General features: G+C 40.5%; 2 protein-coding genes across 5 annotated transcripts; one reads left to right on the forward strand and one right to left on the reverse strand.

Annotated features, from left to right (window-relative positions):
• Window positions 1-872: 872 nt before the first annotated feature.
• Window positions 873-12,711, reverse strand: ELOC (elongin C). 2 transcript variants are annotated; one of them, XM_064706235.1, is made up of 4 exons: window positions 12,563-12,711; window positions 5,250-5,308; window positions 3,681-3,824; window positions 873-1,110 (listed from the first exon to the last, which is right to left on the reverse strand). In XM_064706235.1, exons 2-4 carry the CDS (start codon window positions 5,251-5,253, stop codon window positions 920-922), a joined length of 339 nt encoding a protein of 112 aa, XP_064562305.1. In that variant the 5' UTR covers window positions 5,254-5,308; window positions 12,563-12,711; the 3' UTR covers window positions 873-919. The 2 variants fall into 2 exon arrangements, with proteins under 2 accessions (XP_064562305.1, XP_064562306.1); XM_064706236.1 differs by lacking the exon at window positions 12,563-12,711 and adding an exon at window positions 12,113-12,359.
• Window positions 12,712-12,797: 86 nt separating this feature from the next.
• On the forward strand, window positions 12,798-16,635 carry TMEM70 (transmembrane protein 70). Of its 3 annotated transcripts, none has more exons than XM_064706238.1 (3): window positions 12,798-12,990; window positions 14,723-14,834; window positions 15,951-16,635. In XM_064706238.1, exons 1-3 carry the CDS (start codon window positions 12,886-12,888, stop codon window positions 16,406-16,408), a joined length of 675 nt encoding a protein of 224 aa, XP_064562308.1. In that variant the 5' UTR covers window positions 12,798-12,885; the 3' UTR covers window positions 16,409-16,635. The 3 variants fall into 3 exon arrangements, with proteins under 3 accessions (XP_064562308.1, XP_064562307.1, XP_064562309.1); XM_064706237.1 differs by lacking the exon at window positions 12,798-12,990 and adding an exon at window positions 13,431-13,681; XM_064706239.1 differs by lacking the exon at window positions 12,798-12,990 and adding an exon at window positions 13,720-14,107.
• The last annotated feature ends 7,674 nt before the right edge of the window (window positions 16,636-24,309 follow it).

Genomic DNA, 24,309 nt, shown 5'->3' on the forward strand with positions numbered 1-24,309 from the left:
TCTATTTTTTCAGTTGTTATGTTACAAAATTTAAATGACTACTAAATGACACTACTACTCTAGACATTAAATACAGACTTTACATAAACAATCAGAACAATGGAAATAAACCATAACTGAAGCCATATAAAATCCTTATCAGGTCAAGTGACAGTATATTAAGAAAAAGCACATATGTTATATAGAAGATAATATACACAGATTTTAAGAGTTATTTTGCCCCTTAAAAGTCACTGTCAGTAGGATCACAGTCTTACTGTACAGACAAGTAACTGGAATATTTGAAATTACTAATGGGGTAAATTGAGGTTATAGAAGCAAAATGTTATCAAGTGCACCTTTGCACATGTCTAAACTATGACTTAAATTAAAAGCTTTAAGCATTCTCCTACATACTCCACTTTAAACCTAAATGGAATATCACTGATAGTATATAAAGAGGGCACTTCTAATCTAGTTAGTGTAACTATGCTACAGGACAACTATCTTACAAAGGAGATTAAGTTCAGATGTTTAGAAACTTTAAAAATAAGAGAAAGCTAGAAACCTTTAACAGCTACTCAAATGTAACTATAATTATCTTTTAGAGAGTACTAGACTAAACTCCAGTATTTGCTACAGCCATTGTATTAAAAGAAAGTTCTACCACACCTAAAGGATAAGGCATAGCCATCTACTAATTGGCATATTTGTTTATTTGTCTCAGTTTGTGAAAAGGTCCTTATTTGTGTAAGCAGCAAAACAAACTCCAACTGAAAGATTGCTATATGCAAAAGAACTGAAGGCAATTGCCTCTGCAGTGAACTTTACAGTTCTCAACAGCACACACGCAACATGCTATCTGAAAAAAGTTACTAACTGAACTACATGTATTAAATACTGAAAAAAGTTTTACATTTTTTATTATAATTTATTTTATTTAACAATCTAAGAAGTTTGCAGCCATCAGAAGTTCCAGTGCAATTTCAGGTGCAATTGGGAATTCAGGAATCTCCGTAGAGCTGTTAGTATAGCGGACCTTGTAGGTGAAATACATGCATACTTTGGATAGGACATGGGATGGGATCTCTCTAAAATTGACCTCATTTGTTTCATTTTCTGCAAACTGACCTGTAGAAAAAAAAAAACAACACACAAGAACACCAAACCAGAAGTCAAAATCTCAATTCACTGCAAAATGAAACAACTTACCATATTAATACAATGCATTCTAAATAGACCTGCCTAAGTCTCATCTTCCAAGGTATTAGATTCTCCATTGTAAAGCAGGATGTGCCACATTCAGAGCCCTCAGGAATATTAAGACACCCAGCATTATGAAATGTTTATTTAGGCTGCAGCCTATCAACATTATTCTGAACAACTACACCAGAAATTTAGATTTACTCCAATACAGCTGATAGATACTTAGCTGTGTGCTAAGCTCTAAGAGGCATCAATCCCAATTTCTGGCTGTCTTATCAAAGGGAAAAAAAAAAAAAAGTTTCTAGATGTTTCATATCTGCACACATATATGTGTATATCAGTAGTCCCTTCTATGACCCTGTAGCTTTGAATTGCTCAGTTTCACGTAGATTTGACAAGAGAGTTGAGACCTCAAAGACACATTAACTTGATAAACAATGAAAACAGATAGACAGCAGGGACAGGGAAATTCTAGTTGCACTGGAGGGAAGTTTACATGCAGTGCAAGTTTACCCTATTAGATACAAAGGAATTTATTCAAAATTCAAATCTCAAACCACAAGTACATTTGAAATTTGCTTTCTATAGTGCCTACAACCATGAAACCTGGATAATACAAAAGTTGGGATCCTATAACAGAAATCCCACAGCATTTCTATTATTTTTGTCTCTCATCCTCTCACATCCTTGGACTTTCAACTCATTAAACTGAAAGGCAATAAAAAAATACTAACATTAACTCCATGGTTATGGGAGACTAGCAATGTTTAGTTCCCACTATTTCTGTGGGCATCTCCTTCTAGCTACAAAGCAGAGCTATTTACTAATGTCTACACAGATTTGTGTAGAAATATCTGCATGCACTGAAGCCAATATGGCTTGAATTTTAGTACAGGAAGAATTGGAAGCAAAAGAAGAAATGTTAGCATATTGGCCAAGCTACAGCACTGAAACAAAAGACTTACACATCAGTGAAACTATGACCTACTGAACTAGACAGCAACAGTAGTTTTCCTTGTGACCCATTTGTCTTGTTAGTACTTATATAAAATATTCTGGACTGCTGAGTCCTATAGTCAGTTTCTAGCCCTCTAAGCAGGCGACTTTGTCTTTTATTCCTTCACACTGAATGAATTCAGAGCAAGTCTTGTAACTATTCTTCCTCTTAGATGTCTGGGAGGCTGACATGGACACCAAACAGTTATAACATATTTTCAAATGTAACTATTAAAATGACACTGAGAATTTTAATTGTTCAGTTTGCCCAAGTATTACTAAGTAATTAAAAAATATTAGAAAAAAAATATTAAAAAAACTCTCCAGTCTCACCACAATCTAAATGAGAACATAAGAAAGACCATATTCAGCTCCAAGTTCCATGTAGCCCACTGCCCCACCACCGAAGTGGCCAAAGGAAAAACACAGGATGAAAGCGTAGAAGAGAGAAAGCACTTGTGTTAACTTCTCCCTGTTCTCTCCTCCACCCTTTTGGTCTTCAAAAATTAGTTCAGACACTTCTTAAACCAGATATAGACTCATATATTCAGCACCATGTGACGTCCTTCCCTCCTGTAAGTTTATCTCCCCTCACCTCAAGCTAACTTTCACCATCAAGCTCAGGAACTCCTTGCCATAGGATGCTGTTAACATGTGGCCTTAACCCCAGTAGGCAGCAAAGCACCACACAGCCTCTTGCTCATTTACCCCTGCTGTGGGTGGACAAGGGAAGAGGAAAGGAATAGTAAAAGTAAGAAAACTTGTAGGCTGAGAGAAGAGAAAGGAAACAAAACAAGTGATGCAATGGTTATCACCACCTCCCATGGGCAGACTGATGACCAGACAGTTCTCAAGCAAAAGATGGCTTGAGAACTTCCCTTTTTTACACCTCTCCCTTTTTAACTTTGGAGCAGGACATATGGAATGTGATATCTCCTTCAGTAGTTTGTTCAGGTCATGTTGGTTGTGTTCCCTCCCAGCCTCTTGCATACCCTCCTGTCTGGTTATTGAGTGGGGAAAGAGTGAGAAACAGAGGAGGCATGAACAGTGTGTATCTTTCAGTAACAGCTAAAACAGGTGTGTTATTGGCTCTGTTAATCACAAATATAAAGCACAGAACCATGCGACCTGCTATGAAGAAAATTAACTCCATATGGAATACCAGAAGCTCTGCCATGGATGTGAAAATAAAGAACTACCAGCTCTCATTCATTTTGAACTTGGCAGCTCCATGTTTCATATAATACCCTCAAGTTCTCATACCATGGGAAACTAGTAGCAATGCAGGACAGAGTGAGACCCCTAACTGTCCAAACAGCAGAGTCAATTTTAAGCCTGGTACCACAATACCCCAACAGAAATGAACTGTTCTGCTGAAAACTAGACAGGATGTGGAAAAGTTAGTATTTTTTCTAACTTTCACTTACTGCATGATAAAAATTCAAACTGTCCAAAAGTGAAAACAAAGAAGGTAAAGGTACTAAGTCTACTGTACCTACCTGGTCCACTCAACATAGCTTTTATTGTTCCTGATGTTAATGCATGCTCTCTTTTTACAATGAACTCATGGCCATCAGAGGATATTAACTTCACATACATAGCATCTGGGCCCTCACACCCACCGTATGTCTTCTCTTCTCCATCTGTAATGGAAAAAAAGACAATGGTTTCAGAACACAATATACTGATTCACATTACTAAAAATGCAAGTTGCAGTTTTTTCTATGACTATGTTTGCAGACTGAAGAGCACAATACAACCAGAAATGAGAAAGAAGCACTTTACATGTTTGAAGATTATTTTTCTGAAGTAACCAGCAATCTGTTTTAAAGTAATTTTGCAAAACCTGAAATTTTCTTTATTAACATCCTTCCATCATCAAATTCTGACATGATTTTTAAAATCTACACAGGAATGAAATTTTTCTTTAGACATTCTCAAGTCAATTGAACATGCTACTGCTTCCTTCCATTAAATCTACAGTCATGTTTATAATACTAATACTTGCTAAAAATTAACCAAACACATATCTGATACTGAAAAATACAGACAGCAAGGAAAAAATGCCTTCTGAAGCACTGGTAAGAACAAAAGCAGTCAATATCCCTGCACTGAAGAAATGACATGAAGTAAGACTCATTCTCCCTGACTGCCCAACCAGACCCAGAACCATACAGCATCAGTGCATACCTGTGCTGGTGCCTTTGGCAGAAAGCATGCAAAGTGCCAAAGCACTAAACCTAGGGAGATTTGAAAAATTCTCCTCATAGCAGTTGGACTGTGCTTGCAGCTTCCCTTATCCCTTCTGTTTTCCTGAACACCTGCTTTCTACTTTGTTTCTTCTGAAGGCTTTATCCCTCTTCCCTTTTTGTGCCTTCTTTTATTGTATCCTGACAGTGCTACTTTTAAAAGTTGAATTACTGTTGCCTGTGTAGCAAATAAAAAACTCCCCCAGTCAAGTTGCTTTGTGAACTTGAAGTTAAAATTGTATTATGTAGCTATTACCAATTTTAATAAAGTTCTACCAGTGCCAAACATGCTATAATACAGTCAGAGACAAAACCAGAATCGATCCAATCCTGTTTCATTAACCAGTCATTTGTTGAGGCAGAAACAAGTTTCAGAAATGTAGTCATGTCACACACAATGTAATTTATCAGAAATCAGTCTGTATTATGATCTCTGAGCCAGAATTCAACAGGCTGACTTTAGTTAACAAAAAAACAAAGAATTATTTTAAAATAAGTACACAGTGAAATTTTCTTGGCCACTATATAAACATTTAGTGCTATAAAAGCCTAGAGGCTTTCCTATTTTAGTATGTACATTTTCAGGACTATGCATGTTAGGCAAATGAAATTTTTTGTTAGAACAGATGCACTCTGAACAAATCTTCCAGTAAACAGTCATTTGAGAAAATTCTCCTACAAAACATCTATAGGAAGTTTGAGGCTACAAGAAGTGACAAGATCAACATTTAAAGCCTTAGAATCCACCTCCTCTACTGACGTGAGAAAATGCTTCAAATAATACAAAACCAAGAAACACTCCTGAAGTTGTGAACTTACCCATTCTCTTCTTATAAAAAAATGTTTCTTCTCAACTGCAGATTTTGCAATAGGAGCGTCTGAAAAAACACAAGTGGCAATATTTTGAGTCAGCAGCACAATTTTTAAATTCCCCTTCCCTTATTAGTCTTTGTGTTACCATAAACACTCTTCCAAAGAGATCATGATGACAGACAACATGCAGTGTTGATGAGCAGTATGTTTTGAAAACAGGAAACCTAAGAAGTTCACCCATGGGAAATGCAAACCCTGCACCTCAGCACCTCCAGTGCTATGTGGAGGCCGACCTGCTGGAAAGCAGCTTTGCACAAATGGCCCTGAGGGTGCTGGTGGACAAGCTGGACATGAGCCAGCAGCGTGCCCTTGCAGCAAAGATGGCCCACAGCATCCTGGACTTTATTTAAGAGCATTCCCAGCAGGCTGAGGCAGGTGATCCTGCCCCTCCACTCAGCACTGCTGGGACACATCTGGAGTGCTGGGGTCAGTATGACAGACTGAAGGGAGTCCTGCAAAGGGTCACAAAGATGACTGAGGGATTGAAGCACTTGTCATACAAGGACAGGCTGAGAGAACTGGGGTTGTTTAGGCCAGAGGAGAGAAGGCTCAGGGATCAGTCTAATCAGTATGCACTAAATACCTGGCCTTCAACCTGTCCTTCACAGAAGACTGACAGTTCCCAATACCACCACCAATATCACCTAGATAATCTACTTCAGACATATATTGTGGGTACAGTCAACCAGGAGCTCCCATAGCTGGTATACTGATATCCAGCTTGCTGCATGTGTTTTTCTCTATGGAAAGGAAATTAAAGAGTTAGAGAAATGGAAGTACTTATTTGCAAAACAAATCTGGTATGTTCACATACAACTTCTATTTCTTTACCCCAAGCTGCATCTCTTCTGTCTAAAAGAAAACTTTGGAAGAGAAATTCTACCCACCCACCTGCTGTCCTAAAATTTCTTTCATAACAACAGCCACTCTGCAAACATTAGCCCAGTATAAATCAATGACACTGCTGTGTGTCCACACATCTAGGAAAACAGCACAAGTGATTCCAGATGGTCTCCCAGCTGATATGCAGGGTTGAGGGCAGTAAAGAGATCAGAATAGAGACCACATTCCACATTTGCTGCCTCCTATGTTTCTGGTAAACATTTATTAAAAAAATGTAAGCAAGCTGAGGAAGCTGCACAATTTGGAAGAAGTACTACAGACACCTCTTTGCTATTGCTGAACACTTCACTTATGCCCAGCACTTTGATGCTGGTTTATTCCATCTGTCTTTTTTCAAAATGTCACTTTGATGCTGGTTTATTCCATCTGTCTTTTTACAAATATGAAGTAGTGCAAATGACTCCTCATGCTTTCATAAGAAGGCACTTTGTTATGCTCACCTAATGAAACTACACACACATAACCAATAGTTTTTAGTTGTCTGAAGAGAAATGGGCAAAAATAATCCTCCACTTACACTGCTGCTTTCTTTGAAAGTTATCCTGACTTTACAGAACTATCTCTAAAAAATATTTTCTTTACCACTGATATAAGCAACATTTTAACCTGTACTCTTGGCAGGGGAAAAGTTCCTGAATATAAGGCACAGTTAAGAATGTTCTTTGAGAGTTAATTTGTGTATGCTATAATAGAAATTCCCTAACATGGTGTGTTAAATGCCTTCATCACTTTCCCTAATTCTAGGAACTCATCTAAGGAACTTATATTTGAGTGCTGAGACAGCTAGGGCCCAAAACTGATGGGATCTTGCACCCTATTTCAACAGTTTTTTGCAAATGGAAATCAGTCATCTTATTGGAGAGTATCTGTTGCTCAGGAACTGAAGAAATACCTCACATTGCTACTTCTACTTTGCAAAAGATGATCACTTGTACTACCTCTTTTTCTAGCCACAAAACCATTTCCTACATTGCAAAAGAGTAGTGAAACCATCCATGATTTATAAATAACAATACTTGGAAAAAAACAAAAAAAGAAAAACAACACAGACGTGAAACCACTCTTTGGAAGTGTTGGCGATGATAAAATATGCCTTGGTTTACAATACAAATAATGCCACTAAACACAGGAGTAAAGGCTAGTTAATGGGAATGCAGACATATTAACACCTTGCAAGGTAAAAGCCTAAGTTGAGGAAACTAATACATTGAAAGATTGAAAATGGAGAACTGAAAAAGTCTACACAAAAAAAGCAGATGTTGCAAAAATACACAAAGAGCATTTTAATAAATCAAATGTGCCATCATATGATTAGAGAGAAAAAACCACAGTAATTAACAAAGAAGAAAAAAATCATCAGGCTCAGTGGTCTGAATTCAATGGTACTAAACAGTAAAGCAGGATAAAAATGCAGTAAGCCTTCATAGTTTTAGGGCATGCTGAACTAATCTAGTTTCTAAAAAATTAATCAGTCATTTTCTTTGGGAAAAAGGAAACTCAAGATGCAATCTGGGCTTCATATATCATCTGGGGTTAAATAAATGTGATGAGAAGTAATCTTAAAATGAGAAAGAATCTTTCTACAAGACTACAAGAGTACAGTATGGTGTTGCAAACATAGGAAAGAACTACTGGTTCCCCCAAAGAAATATGTTGATTTTTTTTAAAACAATGCTGCCAGAAAAGAATAGGCAGATTTGGATGAGACAGAAGTGGAAAGCATTGCAACAAAAGTGGGACAAAATGTAACACAGACAAGTGACCAGTCCTGAAGAAGCCACATGAAATTAAGTTGTATGAAATCAAGACTCCTGCATGAAGGGACCAATACAGTCTTCTTTCATGCAGTCAGGGCATGTTATTTGGGACTATAGTCTGTCTGTGGTAAACTATAAACTGATGGAGGTCTGTGGGAGCAAAAGAAAAATAAAAGGGTGATGCACAAAGAGGCAAATGCACATTGAGGATTCCTTTTCAATAAAGATAGGGAATATGAGCAATGTTGCAGATGAGCAACAGCTTGTCTGGAATACCACACGTAATTCTGAATTCCTTTTTTCAAGAAAAAGAAGTTTGAATTAGAAGAACTACAGAAGGAACCTACTGATATGATTAAAAAGCCTGTTTATAAAAGAAAAAGTAATCCTCCTTATTCAGCTTAGCAAAACTGGGATGAAGATAAATATAAAAATTCATTAAAAGGATAAACATTGGCGGAAAAATGATGCCAACATAATATCTCAGTTTAAGTTCAACTAATGAAAATAAGCAAAAATAAGAGTACAATTTATAGCGCTATTCCAGAATACAAGTTTGGTTCTGGATACGGAAAACTCCAAACATTCAACTGCCAAAAGTAAAAGATGAAGAAAAGCCAACCTGCTTTTAAGAAAAATATTTCCAATATATGATGCATCTGATATGTTAGCAAGGGACACACTGAGTTTCACTCAATTTCCATTCTGATGCAATGCTGTGTCATTAAAAAAAAATCATAAACACCATTAGCAGTATAGATTTATTCCTGACAAAATAGCCAACAGCAGAGAGCCCAGAAAAATCAGAGAGCCAATGCAACAACTGTGGAGAAAATAAAAACAAGAAACTCAGGAACTCCAAAAAACCTAAAAAACCCAGTAATGTTTCCTCTTCTGGATCAAGAAGTGCTCAGTCTGTCACGATATTGTATGAAGACCAGAACACTTTCAAAGGCAGAAAAAGTGCACACAGAAAATAAACCAAAAGAATATAGAAATACCTCCCACAAATTCTCACTTCTGCATACAGGGAGTACAAAAAGAACATGGAAGGAAATTTTCTGTACCTTTTTTTAAATTGACAATGGCATGGCCTTAAGTTTTAAATAATAGGTCAAGGAAAGTCAAACAACCTTGTATGTTGTCTTCCAAGAAATTATTTTCTCTCACTGTATTTCCAGTATACTGTTTATTACAAAACATATCACTATATTTTCCTTCTGTATAATGAAAGCTGCATAAATGACAAGACAATGGGAATAAAGAGAGAGATTTCTGAACATGCTTGGTAACTACCTACATTTTAATTACTTTCCCACATTTTATAGTTGCCCTGTTTGACTTCAACAAGGCTACACCAATGCAGCAGTCAGGATAAGAACAATACAAGTTTTGTTAATGTGCAATTTTTACATATATTGACTTGACTATTTCGGACTCCTGCAAAGAACCACTAATTTATGTTGAAGTACATTCACAATTCCAATTGCCCTTCAAGAAGATTATGTGGCATTACCACAATGTAGCTCAGCTCCCTGACTTAAATGTCAAAAAACCACATATATTAGATATTACTGTTCTCCTGCTTTGCCTCCTTAAAAAAAGAAAAAAGGCAAAAACCCGCATTTATTAAGAGAAAGTTTACAAAAAAGGATATATCACTTTTTAATCAGAAGAAGCATACAATACAACTAAACCCAGTGTATTTGGCACAGAAACTTTCCTGCCAGTCTAAAAATTATTTCCTGCTGCAGAAAACATAGAATTGTCTGGATATTAGAGAACTGAAAATTGCCACAAGCTGCCAGAATATTTACATCTACAAGGTAAAATAGTGTGAAATATCACAAACCTCTAAACCATGGCAATTAAGCCAGACAAGGCAAGTGTTCTGGTTTCCCTACCTCAACATCTTCTTACACCTCTAAGAAGAAATAGGAACTTTAGTCTGTTTAGTCTAATCTCCTTCCTGCTTCTCTTGACCACCAAATGCAAGAACAAAACTGAAAGTGGGATGTTCACAACCATCCCAGCTCACTCCCAAAGCTGCATGCTGGTCTCCCAAGCTTGCCAGAATTTCCAGAATATCATTTCTTTGTATGCCTTGTATGCCATTGAGCAGGACAGACCTGAAGGACATAGGCTGAACACACTGGAACACTGCACAGCTTCCAACCTTCACTGCTCTGTTCTCATTTGCACATGAACACTGAGCTATGCAAACATTTCAAGCATTCAATTCTTTGACCCCACAGGAAAATCCTTTAAAAACTCAGCTTCTGGTTTAAGGAAATTCAAATAGCTTCCAACTCATTAGCTGCACGACAGACACACGACTTTTGTACACTTCAGCTGCTGACATTTGTATCCTACACTATCCATTTCTGGAAAACATGGCAAATTGGCCTTCACCAACTCCTATGTTTGTTTAAAAGCCAAATGTGACAATTTTTTGGGTCATTTATATATCAGTAAGAGTTTATCAATAAACAAGGGCTGCTGCATGTTACAACTGCAGCATTCTACTGTTCAATCCTAAATTCTACTCTATCCTGTATAATAACTTGTTTAAAAACACTGCTCTTCAGTTTAGCATTCACTGCTCAGCACACATCAAAAAATAATTCAGGTAATAATAGCTAAGGGATTGAAGCATATTTAGAAAAAACAAGAAGAGAAACTGGGAGAGCAGGATTTCCAAATCAGCTGATTCACTACTCCAATACTCTCAGACTCTAAAATTCAAATTTCCTGGGGCACACAGGAGTGTGAATGCCAGATGAGATAAACAGGAGATGGGGTAGGATTCCATGTACAGAACACAAAAGAGCTTAAGATTTATTTTCCTGTTTAAAGAAACTTTCCTTTTCAGTAATTCCCCAGAAAGCTTCAAGCAAAAAAAACCTCAAAAACATGGGCAGGGGAGTGTCACTATTTTCTTCCAAAGAAACTTCCAAGCTGTACTGTACATCTCCTGCCATTGGGGGAAAAGAGGAAAAAATTTACAGGGCATGGATTTCTGCCCTTTTGTTATAGGCATTCACCAAAAACTGCTGTTATGCAAACTACCCCACAACAAAGCCAACTAAATCCTGAGCCTTTCTAGGTGCTGAGAGACTTGTCAAAATACATTGAAGTTCCTTAAAACAATCTGACAAACCCCATACCTTCATGGCATAACTTGAGGATTTCTTGTAACATACATGAGAATTGTAAAAACACAACACCTGAGGCTGAGAATCCTTGAGTGTGATACTCATTTGTCTCTCAATAACAATATTAGAACAATTAACAATATTAATATTCTTCACATTAAGACTATGTGAAACTACTAAATCTGTTCATTACCCACTGTGGCATAGGGAAAAAAAAAGATCTCAAATGGCTTTTCTCTGACACAACACGGAAAAAATAAATGCTGTAGTGCTAGAAGTGTCTAAAAAATATCCCAACGTTCCAAGTGAAAACGTTAGCAAAAACTTTCCTGACGTAAACATTTTACTGATATAACTTAAGCTCATTAAAAGGCTGATCTCAAGGCATAAGGTGTGGGCCACCTGCACAAAGATGCGGCCAATGTACTGCAGGAAAACTAATTCACACTTACTGCCGTTCAAAGTAACTCTTCAGTTAACTGAACATGATCCCTCCCCCAACAATTATTTTGGCCCTTATTAGAGCAAAAGGAGAAAACTGGGAGCATGTAGGGGATTACTCGGAAATTAGTGCACCAAGTGGTTCTTACCCTAAAGACCTCTGACGTGCCTGTTTATCTATGTTTTGCTGGTTTGCTTCCAAAAACCATCGAAGCCAAGTAAACAAACGGCCTGTGACTATCTAGGTCTCCTCAGAACACAAAGCTTAATTTACCAAACGCATTTAGAAATATTTAATAAAAGTTAACTGGTGGAAGACCAAAGTGACTGTCAAAGCGAACTGCCAGCAGCACCAGCACCTTTTCACATACAAATGTGAAGCCCTCAATAACTTACCAATGCTCAGGTTACCTTGTATTAAAGCAGAACCTCCCTCTGAGGAACACCGGGCACTCAAAAGCTCGTTTCTGTCTATACAAGTAAGGGTATCACCCTTTTCTTTGCTTACATTCGCCGACCAGACAGCCGAATCACTTTAACCAGCACGTCTCACCTTGGCAAAACAACCCCTGGGGGCGCATCCGAAATTCTTTCGGCCTGAACTTTTCCCCTCTCCCTACGGCCTGGCGTAGGGAAGGGGCGAGCGTCACTTACGGCAGGAGCTCGGGAGCGATGCTCAAACCCAGCGCTGCCCCAGAGCCCCCTTCCCGGCGGCGCCGGGGTTCCAAAGAGAGCGTTCTGGGGGAGGAACGCGCCCTTCGCCACCGCCTCGGTGGGAGAACCCCGGCCTGGCACCGCGCCCCGCGCACCCCGGCGGCCCCGGCGCCGCTCCGGCCCCACCGCCCGGGCCCCGTTCTGCCCCCCCCGCCGGGCGCGGGGCGAGGCCCGCTGCCCGCCGTGGGGCCGCTGCCGGGGCCGCCCGCTCCCCGCCCGACGGGGCGCCCCGCCCCCGCGGTGTCCCCGGCGGCCCCGGCGGGGTCTCGCTCCCGCGGCCGCCCCTCACCCGTGGGCGCCGCTCCCTCCGCCCCGCTCGCAGGGCCGCGGTGTCGGCCCAGCTGCCTCCGAGCGCTTCCGCCCGGGTCACGGGCCGCTTCCGCTCCCCCGCGCCCAGCCCGTGCGGCGCCCGTGCTCCCGGCATGCTGTGCGCGCCGAGCGGTGCATGCTGGGGCGCGTAGTTCCCGGGGGCATCTGCAGGCCCGCCATGTCAGGGTTTGGGGGTGTCTGCCGACAGCAGGTTAACACGAGCGAACACGTGCCCGGCTGGTCAGGAAGGCCAGTGGCGTCTTGGCTTGTGTGCAGAATGGTGTGGCCAGCAGTACCAGGGCAATGATGTGCTCAGCGCTGATGAGGCGGCACCTCGAGTCCTGTGTTCAGTTCTGGGCCTCTCAATTAATGCGCAGCATCGAGGTGCTGGACGCTGTCCAGAGGAGGGTAACGAAGCTGGGTAAAGGTTCTGGCGCATGAGCCTTGTGAGGAGTACCTGAGGGAGCTGGGGTAATTTAGCCTGGAGAAGAAAAGGTTCAGTGAAAACCTTATGGCTCTCTACAACTCTCTGAAAGGAGGTTCTTAGGTGGGGTCAGCCCGGGCAGCTGGCGAGAGGACACAAAGCAATGGCCTCAAGCTGTGTCAGGGGAGGTTCAGGTTGGGCATCAGGAGGAATTTCTTCACAGAAAGAATGTTAGACTTGGAATGGACTGCCCAGAGAGGTGGTGGAGTCACCATCTCGGGGATGTTTAAGGGATCATTTGATGTGGCAGTTAATGCCATGGTCTAATTGACATGGTTGGACTCGATGTCCTCATGTCCAGAGGTGTTTTCCGGCCCAGCCGATTCTGGCATTCCGCGGCTGAGCGGGAGATGCCGACGGGGGCGCCGCGGAGCCGGAGCCGGCCGGAGCCTCCTCCTGCCGGAACCAAAGCGCGGCGCGGCGGCGGCGCACCGGGGGCTGTCGGTGTGGCACCGCCCGCCGTGTCCCCGGTGCGGCCGCGGCCCCGTCATGCTCCCGCTGCTGCTGCTCCGGGCCGCCCCCGCCGCCTGCCGCCCCATCGCCTCCGCATGGCTGCGGGGCGCCGCGCACCCCGCCTGCCGCCACCGGGCCGCTGCCGCTGCGAGGCCCCAACAGGTTCTGTGTGGGGAATGTGTGGGGACTGTGTGGGAGCGGAGGGAGCGTTCCCGCCCCCCGGGGAAGGGGCGGCGGCCCTGGGATTGGCAGTTTTGCCCTTGGGGGATGTTGAGGAGGAAAGCGAGGCGCTCCGCGGGGCGTACGCTCAGGTGAAACCGCACCTGCAGTGCTTTGCCCAGCTCTGGGGCCCCCCATTGACCTGCGTGGGCGAGGGCACCAAAATGAATGGGGGCAGGTAGCACCTCTCCTACGGTGACTGGATGGGGGAATTGAGCTTGTTCAGCCTGGGGAAGAGACGGCTTCGGGATGACCTAATTGTAGCCTTCCAGTACCTGAAGGCAGCCTACAGCGAAGTCCTGTAGGGAAAAGGATCTTTTTACAAGGGCATGAAGTGCGAGGACAATGGGGAATGGATTAAAACTGAGAGTAAGTTTAGCTAATCTAAAGGAAGCTATTTAGCTAATCTAAGATATTAAAAAAAAATCCTTTTCTATGAGGGTGGTGAGGCACTGGAGTAGGTTGCCTAGAGAAGCTGTGGATGCCCCAACTCTCAAGGTGCTTAAGGCCAGCCTGGATGGAGCTTGGAGCAAACTGGTGTAGTGGAAGGTGTCCCTAGCCACAACAGGGCTGTTGGACCTGGATGATCTTTAAGGCCCAGTTCAACCCAGGCCATTCTATTATTTTATGATCAGACAGAGATGGCATGAGTGCAGATGCCATGAATGTCTCTCTGCAAAGCTGTGTGTAAATCAATTGCTGGCTCAGTTATCAATAATGGAGTTGCAAATATTTCATGCTAATTTGGGATGTTTACATGGTAAGTTATTAAAACAGTCAGGCAGCATATTAGTTGGAGTTTCTGGCATGCTTTGGAGTGTAACCTAAATTTAATGCTCAGTTTGAAATGCTGGGGGTAGGTTCAGGGCAAGGAGAAACTTTGTCTGAGTGCATGCATGTACATGGATGTGTGTATATGCATGGATAAGTACATATAAAGTGTAATACTGATGTTCTTAGCCCTGTACTGGTTTCATCTTTCAGGTTGCATCTTTTCAAGGAGCGGCTGTTCGCAGCCTCAGCACATCCTCCCCTCATGATCACCCAGAACATGGAAGATTAGTTTATAAAGGAAATTTGGCAAAGACAGTGTTGGGTATGTGACTCAAAGTGGTTTATATTGCCTTTTTTGTTGTTGTAGTTTTAACAGTATTTAGTAACTTTAAAATGAAACATTAAAAGTGAGTGTTCTCCTTTCCAAGTTTGCCAGAATCTGGATCATATGTACAAAATAGGGTAGTGGTGGTGCTTGGTTTCTGCTGCTCTGCTTGGGTGTGCAGGGAGCTCTGTTTGTCTCTGTAACCCCCTAGCCTTATTTGGCTTCTCTTGAGGCCCTTGGGGTGGCTTATCCAGCCCAGTAAGCAACAAAGATGAGCTATAACTGCTGTTTACATTCTGTGTGCTTGGAAGTGTTCCTGAAACACTTTCCCAGGCAGGCAGGTATTATGATGAAGAGCTCCGTCTCTAATGACACTTTGCAAATCTTTCTTTGGCCAGTGAATGTTGCAAAGACCTAGTGAAAGGGAAAGCCATTGTATGTTTTCTGATACACATCTTTGAAATGTGCCCTAACATACTTACTTGTCACAGCATCTTGGGCTTCTGGTTTTCAGGGGGATTTAAGGACTGTGGGTAGTCCACAGCACTGGCTACTGTCTTTCAAGGCACATGGAAAATGGATGGGGAGTACTTGCTAATATTTAGTAACCCAAGGTTTATGCATGGCAGTATAAGCCAAGCTGGCTTCTTTGTAATACGCTGACTGTCAAGATTAGTTGTTGATGAGGGGAGAAATTCCCTGTCTGCCATCTCTTCAATGAGCACCATTAGATGTGTCCATGAAAGAAGTCAAGTCTCATTAGAAATCAGATCTTCTGGAGTCAAGTCTTATTAGAAATCAGTTCTTCTGCCTGTAAAGGCAGAAAAGAATTTCATATGTAAGCATAACAGCTAATAGCTGACTGCATCACAGAAATAGAGCCAGCTTTGATAAACCCAGCATGAAGGTGCAAACAAATCAGAACAGTGGCAACGAGGCAGATTGGGCTTTCAATGGTTTCTCCATAGGCTTAAAAAAATAGGGAAAGGGGTTTTCAGTAACTTCATCAGTTCAAGTAATGGCATTGTTATGTGGTAGAAAAATACAGGTAATTGTAGGGAAAATTTTGCTCATAAGTGTTAACCTTTATTTTCTTTGATTTCTTTTATATAGGTGTGAAGTTTTTCTCTTACTCCACCAGCATATTCAACCTGTTCATGATGCCATACATCATGCTCAAAAGTGGTATTGGAGTGGAAAGTTTGCTTGTCCAAGGTGCCTTTTATGGGTTGATTGGGATTTTTACGTTTGTAACTCCGGTTACTTTGCATCTCCTTACGAAAGGTTACGTGATCCGGCTCTATTATAAAGATGAAGTGGACACCTATACAGCCATTACCTACAATGCCATCTTGGCAGAAAAAGCAACTGTTTTCCATCAGAAGGATGTAAAGATTCCAGATATCTCCAAGATGTTTACAACATTTTATGCTAAAACGAAGTCGATGCTTGTTAATCCTACGCTTTTCCCAAATCCTCAGGATTATAACCATCTCATGGGCTATGACAAATCCTCAGTTTTTAAATTTGAGGATTTAGAGGCGGTAAAGGAAGCTGATGAAAGGAAATAATTTGAAGATAATGTCAGTGTTATTGTCCATAATGCAGTACTATATATGTGAAAGAATGTAAAAATCTATTACACTTTATTACACTTGCTTAAGTATCAAGTAGCTGGAGTTTTCTGTATGCATTTTGGAGTGTATAAAGAGAAACACTTTTTAAAAAATATTGCAAACAATGTGAGGATTTCTTTAGAGTTAATGACATAAAATACAGTAAAAAAAGGAGATGCTTAGCCCTGTCTTTTGCTTGTTTATTCTTGGTTTGATTGTTGGTTTTGGTTCTCTAGAGAACTGTAAAATGCCTGAGCTATGTGGCAGTCCCACCACCTCTGTGTCAAAAGACACTAATTACCTATCAAGTATGTAGTTCAGATGTTGAGCTTTAAATATTAATTGTAGTTAATCAAAAAACACCAGGCTTTTTGTTGCTGCTGGTGATGGTGTAAAGGGAGTGATCGTGGCTTTGCTTTCCCTTTGTGAGACCATCGGTAGCCAGGAGCAGTCTCTGGAAAGCAGACAGGTATTCTTGTGAATTCCTGCTACAACTCCTTCCCAGAGGAGAGAAGAACATGGGGAGAATGGCTGTGTATATAGAGAGCAGTAAGTTCTAGCTACTCAAAGGTACTCTCTGGTAAACTTAAGTCCCACTCCAAGCAACCCTGTCCCCAAAGGTGGAGAGCAAGAAGCTTCTCTTCTTGGGCACGGGAAAACACTGTGACGTAAGATTGGCTCTGTGAGCATCCCCCTGACAAGAGGTGCTGTATTTGAATCAACAAAGAAAATTCTAGCAGCTAGTAGTTAAAATGCATTCTGTCAGCATTTATGTAAGGTGGGGAAGCAATTGTGCCTTTGAAGAACACACCTCTTGATTTTCAGATGAAGAAAGCCACCTTTTACCCAACTTAAAAAGGGGAATCTGGTCTTAGACTGGTTCTTCTCCCTTGAGTGTGTAGAAGTTGGATTTAAATTTTTTAGCTGAAGGCACATAAATGGACAGATACTTGTTTTCAAAGAATGAAGGGCCTTAATATTTTGAGACATAAAAATTACTGAATTGAAAAAAACCAAAATTAGAATTAATCCTTTTGTATTAACAGTGCCCTTTGTAATAAGAAAATCTGATACTTGCTACTAGTCATCCTGATCCTGCAAATAAAAAAATGATAGCTAACTTTCAAGCTGTTTCCTAAGTTGTAGCTGAAAAACTGTATTTAAAAGTCTCAATGTCTTCCAATACTATTATTTCAATTTCCTTTTGTAGGATGACACCACACATGATAATTAACAAGGGTTTTGAATGTTGCTTTTCTGACTGCCCTCGGTGTACTTGCTTAGTAATTAAAAAGCAAATCGTCCCATCCCAATATTTTTGAGGCAGTTTTTTCGGGTTGGCACAACTATAATTTTAAAAGGGTGATAATGTCTTGTTAAGCCAGTATCATTCCATGGGTAGCAATAATATATAAATAAAATTTTCATAAAAGTATATTGAACATGTGAGATTCAAGTTATATTGAATAAGCAATTCTGATCGCCTGGTTGTACTATTTGTCATCATTGAAATGATGTTTTACTTAGTTTAAAGTAATCTTTGTCTGATGCATTCACTCACTTCTTTTGGTGCTTGCATTGAAAGATGAGATTGGCTTGATCTTCCAATGACAAATATGGGGAGAACAGAAATAGAGTTTGCTGGAGAAGGTAAGGGAAAGGCCCCAAAATTATATTTATGTACTCTATAAGCAATATCAAAATCCTCATCTTTTCCTTCTTACTGCAAAAGGTTTTCATTTCTAAATTTGAGATTTGGCCAATTCAGAATTAAGCAGCAAGAGTAAGATATCTCCATGCCAGTGGCTAAATTTCTATCTATGGAAGATAAATATTATTCTGCTCGTGTTCTGGTAGTGAAAAGCTAGTGAAGCTAGCAGGTGGCTTTCTGACACACAGATGATTAAAGATAATATTAAAGAATCCAGAATTCTACCAGAAGATAGGTGATCATTCTGGCTGGGATGTAGTCTCAGAAAAGATACTTAATACTTCCAATGTGCAACTTGAAAATAATAGGATAGTACTTTTATATTAGGAAAAAGAAGACCAGACTTACTGAAGATACTCAATATTCTACTTGCTTTTGCTTTGTTTGCTGCTACACTTAGATTGGAATTGTAGGACCATTTAGGTTGGAAAGGACCTCTAAGATCATTAACTCCAACCATTAAGCCAGCACTGCCAATTCCACCACTAAACCATGTCCTTAAGTACCACATTCATGTATCTTTTGGATACCTTCTGGCATAGTGACTCAACCACTTCCCCAGGGAGCCATGCCAGTGCTTGACAGCCCTTTCAGTGAAGAAATCTTTCCTAATATCCTGGCTAAACATCCCCTGGTGCAACTTGAGACAGTTTCCTCTTGTCCTATATTGCTTGTTTCTTGGGAGAAGAGACAGATCCCCACCTTGGTAGAACCTGCTTTCAGCTTGTTGAGCCTCCTTTTCTCCACACTGAACAACCCCAGTTACCCCAGCTGTTTGTTCCTCATAAGACTTGTGCTCCAGACTCTTCACCAGCTTCACTGCCCTTCTCTGGACACACTCAACACCTCAATGTCCTTTGTGTTGTAAGGGGCCCAAACATGAGCACAGAACTTGAGTATACTTGCACATATTTGACTGATTTATGTTGTTGAGAACAGTTATTCACATTAGAATCAAAATAAAGGAAGGGGATTGTAATCCAAAAAGACTTCCAAGATGTGTTTCTTCTCTGCTCTGGGTTCTGAGCAGTCGTCTTAAGATATTTTTTAGTGCATTGTCTGCATTTCCAGGTGGAAGCTCTGAAATGCTTTGTGTCTTTCTATGGTAGAAAATGTACATAAATCAGAACAGGCCCTTTTGCCACTAACAAATCATGCAAGGAAATCAACTGTGATGTGAGTGTTTCCATAAACAAATTACTACCAGGTAATTCCCAAAGTCTGTTAGCTCCATGTCTGTTTAACAACCCCATTAATTATGTGAATGACTATTTTTTCTAGTGTATTTTTCTTCAGTTTCATACACTTGGTGAAAACCAGTACTAAGTGCAGAACTATTACTGCCTGCTAACATTTTCATCCCTGGAAGTTGTTGATATTTCTTTGGGTATGGGTAACTTGTACAGGATATGCAAGAAACTATTTACGAGATCTAAAGAATATGCTTGTACGTGTGGAGGTTCTGAAGGAAATACTGATGTAGGAGCCCAGTTTTTTGAAATAAATGATTTACAAACTCTTTATTTGCAAGGAAATGCCTACCGTGAAGGCTGACAGCTCCAGCAGCCTTTTCAGGACCAACCAATTGGTTGTGCATAGCAGCTGGACATGTCTTACCCTGGTCCCAGTTTCACTCAATCTGGTATGAAGGGCAGGAATGTATCAATGTGTATCAGCAATAGTGTGGCCAGCAGGACCAGGGCAGTGATTGCCCCCCAGTACCCAGAGCTGGTGAGGCCTCACCTCATGTACTGTGTCCATTTTTGGGGCCCTTAATTCAGGGAGGACGTGAAGGTGCTGGAGTGTGTCCAGAGAAGAGCAATGAAGATGGTGAAGGGTCTAGAGGGTAAGTCCTGAGAGGAGCAGCTGAAAGAGCTGTGATTGTTTAGCCTGGAGAAAAGGAGGCTCGGGGGGACCTTTTCTTAGAGGAGTTGTGGCCATATGGGGGTCACTGATCTCCTAGGCAACCAGCAACAGGATGAGAGGAATTGTCCTCAGGCTGTGCCAGGGGAGGTTCAGGTTGGACATCAGGTGAAAATTCTTCATAGAAAGGGTGATTAGACTTTGGAAAAGGCTGCCAAGGTCATAGGTCAAACCTATGACCAAACAGCACTGTGCCAACTACAAGAGGGCATTGGGCGCCACATCCAGTCTTGCCTTGAGCACCTCCATCTGTGAGGTTAGTTTTGGCATGTTTTGGTCCTTTCCACTGCACCTCACTTCATCCCAGACAATTCTCTTGTAGTCACTAAATCTCCCCATTTTCTTTCTTTTTTTTTCTTCAATTGCATTTCATTTGATCCTATCTCCTTTCCAAAGTGTTTGTAAGTCTTTTGTGTTCAGCAAAATTTTGTTTCCCTTTCCAAAATTCCATTGCCTTTTGGGAAGGGAAATAAAATCTTGAGAAACAGAAAAGAAGGACTTACAAACACTCTGGAAAGGAGATATGATCAAATGAAATGCAATCTAAGTAAAACCAAAAAAATCAGAAAATTGGGACATTTTGTGACTACGAGCAAATGGACCGAGATTAATGAGGTGCAGTGCAAAGGACCAAAACATGCCAAAACTAACCTCACAGATGCTGCAAAAGCAGGGAAAAATCAAGGAGGAAGACAGAACTTTGAGGGGAAGATATGAGAGACGTGGCATGGATACTGAAAAAAAGAATTTTGCCAAAGTGAAAGCCATCAAAAGGCATGGGATACCATGAAGTGCAGGGGCTTGGGCCAAAGCTTGCCAAAATTGATCCCCATTGAAATTGCAAGATTTCTTTTCCTTTTCCTAAAGGAGTTGTTCAAGGAAACACCCTCTATATGTTGGACTCTGACTTCACTGGTCTTTTCCAACCTAGCTAATTCTGTTATTCTGTATGAAATTACTGAAGACTCCTTTCTAGACACATTCTTCCTACCCCTTTCCTGCCTTAAAAGCTTCCAAAAAAGGTCATAGATTACTGATTTTTTATCTTTTCCCTTTGAATAATAGTCAGGATATATGCAAATTTTTCTTTTCAGACTTTTGCTACATGCTATTTTCTTGCTGGTGGCCCTGTCCCTTTCTCAAATTTTTGGCCTTGTCCACATTATTATTCATTAGTCCCTATCTTTCTTAATTCTAAAGTACAAAGTTCCTTTTCATTTTTTAAAGTTATTTTTTAAATTAAATTATCCTACAACCCTCTTTTTTTTTTTTGGTGCAAATGTAAAAGTTCTTGATGAGGAAATTTTCCCTTTTTGGTACTTCAAAGGGAAATGTTTAAAGCTGTAAGGTACTTCATGCTCTTAACCACACTGTAGAATTAAAAGTTAACTAATTTGACTGGAGCTTGCTTTATTGCATACCAAAGTCATCATATTGGGAAAGATGAAGAAAATCTGTAAATTTTTTCATGAAACCATGAGGGTTTGATTTAGGTGATGGAAACTTCATGAAAGTCTCTTTGTGCTGTAAAAATTAAGAGCAGACATGAATTATTACAACTGCTCAACATAACTTAATAGGGTGGAAACTTGGTAAACTGCTGTAATTTGGTTGCTCTGGAGTTCTGTGGCCATACCACAGATTTCTTCATGTCTCATACCATGGATTTCTTCATTCCCCAGTGTACAGCATAGCCTGCTGCAGCCTGCATGAGAAATGGGACAAGTGTGCTTAGCTGTGAGTTGGATCCACTATAATAAGATTATCCCAGAGCTACACAGACCTCAGCAAGCAGCTATTTTAAGCAGGGAATAGCAGAGAACAAGAGCAAACAGCCGCGAAATATGTCCGGCTGTCTCCCTTTCTAGAATTCCAGGATGGAAAGTGTTGCTGTGGTGTGCATACTGTGAGCCTCAGGTAGGACATCTCCCTTTCTTATCCCTTCATCCTCTTATCTCTCTTCTTTTTGGCAATTTTAATAGTTTAATGAATACTTCAGGGTACAACTGTAAGTTTTAGTCCTAAACTTGGCTTGCAGAGAATAAACCATAAGGCTACTGGCAAGAGGCAGGGAGTTATTTCCAACATAATAGTTTGCACAGGAAAGCCATACCACCTGGTATGTGTTTGCTACATTTTACTAGTCTCCAGTGGTTTAATGGGATATATTCAAATCAAACCACTAAGCCAAAGTTCATACAGCATTTAACAAAACATATTCAGCGTAATGCACAGCACTTTTTCTATATTTCAATAACTCTGGTTTCTTACTCAAATGCTACCAATGCACCACTGGATATGTTCCAGTGCCCTGTTCTTGGTTTGTACTCCTATGGCACTCTCAAACATTTAATCAGTTGCCTGTAGAGGAAATTAATCCTCTACCTCTTTATTGTATCCCTGGGCATGACTTTCTACTTCCACTATAAACATTGTCAAAGATAGGGTGAGGGGATTTGAGAAGAGTCCACAGTTTTCTATTCTTCATGCTGATAGGTGAGTGTATTTTTATTTTGTGAATGCAGTCTTATGCCTTATATAGGTCCCTTTTATGTTATGGTGCCTCCAGCATCAACCCTAAACCCAGAATCAGTAGGAATAAATGTCTGCTTCCAGGTGAAAAACTATTTACTTCAAAAACTCACAAATGGTCCTACAAAGAAAATTATTATTGCCTCTTTCTTTATTTAATAAATGTGGTTAATGTCTTAAAAGAGTTTTCCATTAAAGTGAAATTTTGTTACATGGCAAAAGGTAGGATATAATCTTTAACTCTGTCTAACACTCTGAAATTGAGTACTTTCCCCTGGTATACTGGTGTACTATTATTTATTTTTCTGTGATGGGATATTACAATCATGCATATTATAAATCTTTCCAGAGGGAATTTTAATGTCTTATAAGTGCTCATCTGGTCAATGTACTGATCTGCAGCCAACAATCCAAATACAAAGTGATTATTTTGAAAAGCAATCATAAAGGAAGTTAAGCACTTCTTGGATGCATTGGGAAAGAAGATAAAAATATCATGAATTATTTTAAGGATTTTAACCACAAATCAGAGAGGAACCTTGGAATGAACTTCTGTTCTCAATATCTCAGATGTAGCGAAATTAAAAGTCATAGGTATGAAGTTCTAAATTCTTTAGACTTGAATTTATGTACTGTTAATTGGACATGAGAACTGGTTCCTACAGAATTTACTTGCAGAGGATTTTGAAATAAATGAAGTATTTCACTGACAAAACCTCAGGGAAGTAACATTATTGTGTAGGTCTTTCCCCTTCCTTTTTGCCTTCTTTCTGGGTTGGAATATATAAGAAAAAGATTATAGTAAAGAAAAAAGATTTAGTTAAATTAAAGTGTATAGAACTTTATAATCTGCAGTGATCCTCATACTGGCTTGAAAGGAACAGAACAGACTCTTCACACTACTAGTGCACTGGTTTGGGACTTTAGTGATCATCACAAGATGTCACTTCTATGAACAGCATTGATATTGGCATGAAACCCCACAAGCATCTAAAACAGAATTTGCTGAAAGCATTTAAAAATAATTAAGGTTATTTTGATTTAATGACAGTTTGACCAAACACAGCAGTCAAGGTTGTAGGCTTTATAATCATGGTCATAAAGGATATTTTATCTATGATACCAGTAGTACTTATTGTTCCTATTTTCCTGTTTAGCCAGCCAGATACTTTAAATTTGAGCTTTCTTACACTGACTTTTTAAAGCATTTGAATAGTCTTGTGCAATAAAAGTGCAATAAGGAAGGAGCAGGAGGTTTCTGCATGTGTCTGTCTGTCTGAGCCACCAGGGGGGACTCATTCCTCATCTATAACTTTTCTGCAGCAAGTATCTGAAAAAAACACCCATGCCTGAACCAGGTCTAGAAAGTCAATTCAGCAGAGAGTTTGTCTTCTTTCAAATTCAGCAGACAGTTTGTCTTCTTTCATATTAAGAGAGCTTTATGTAAAATCTTGTCAATCTGCAGTGCTCTTTCCACTCTGCCCATGAGTGCATCAGCCACCCAACGCATTGAGCAGCAATGCCAGACCAAGCCCGGCCACAGAGGGACCCGAGTTCAGCTTGGAAATCTTGTATATCAGTGGGGTACGGTCACTGCCACCCCCTGCCTACTTTAGACTGACCTGGGACTTGTTGGACTGACAGAAGACTCAGCAGACAGCCTGGCTTGGCTTCTCACACGTTAAACTCC

Source organism: Zonotrichia leucophrys, chromosome 2, assembly GCF_028769735.1.
Source record: "Zonotrichia leucophrys gambelii isolate GWCS_2022_RI chromosome 2, RI_Zleu_2.0, whole genome shotgun sequence".
Classification (NCBI taxonomy): Eukaryota; Metazoa; Chordata; class Aves; order Passeriformes; family Passerellidae; genus Zonotrichia; species Zonotrichia leucophrys.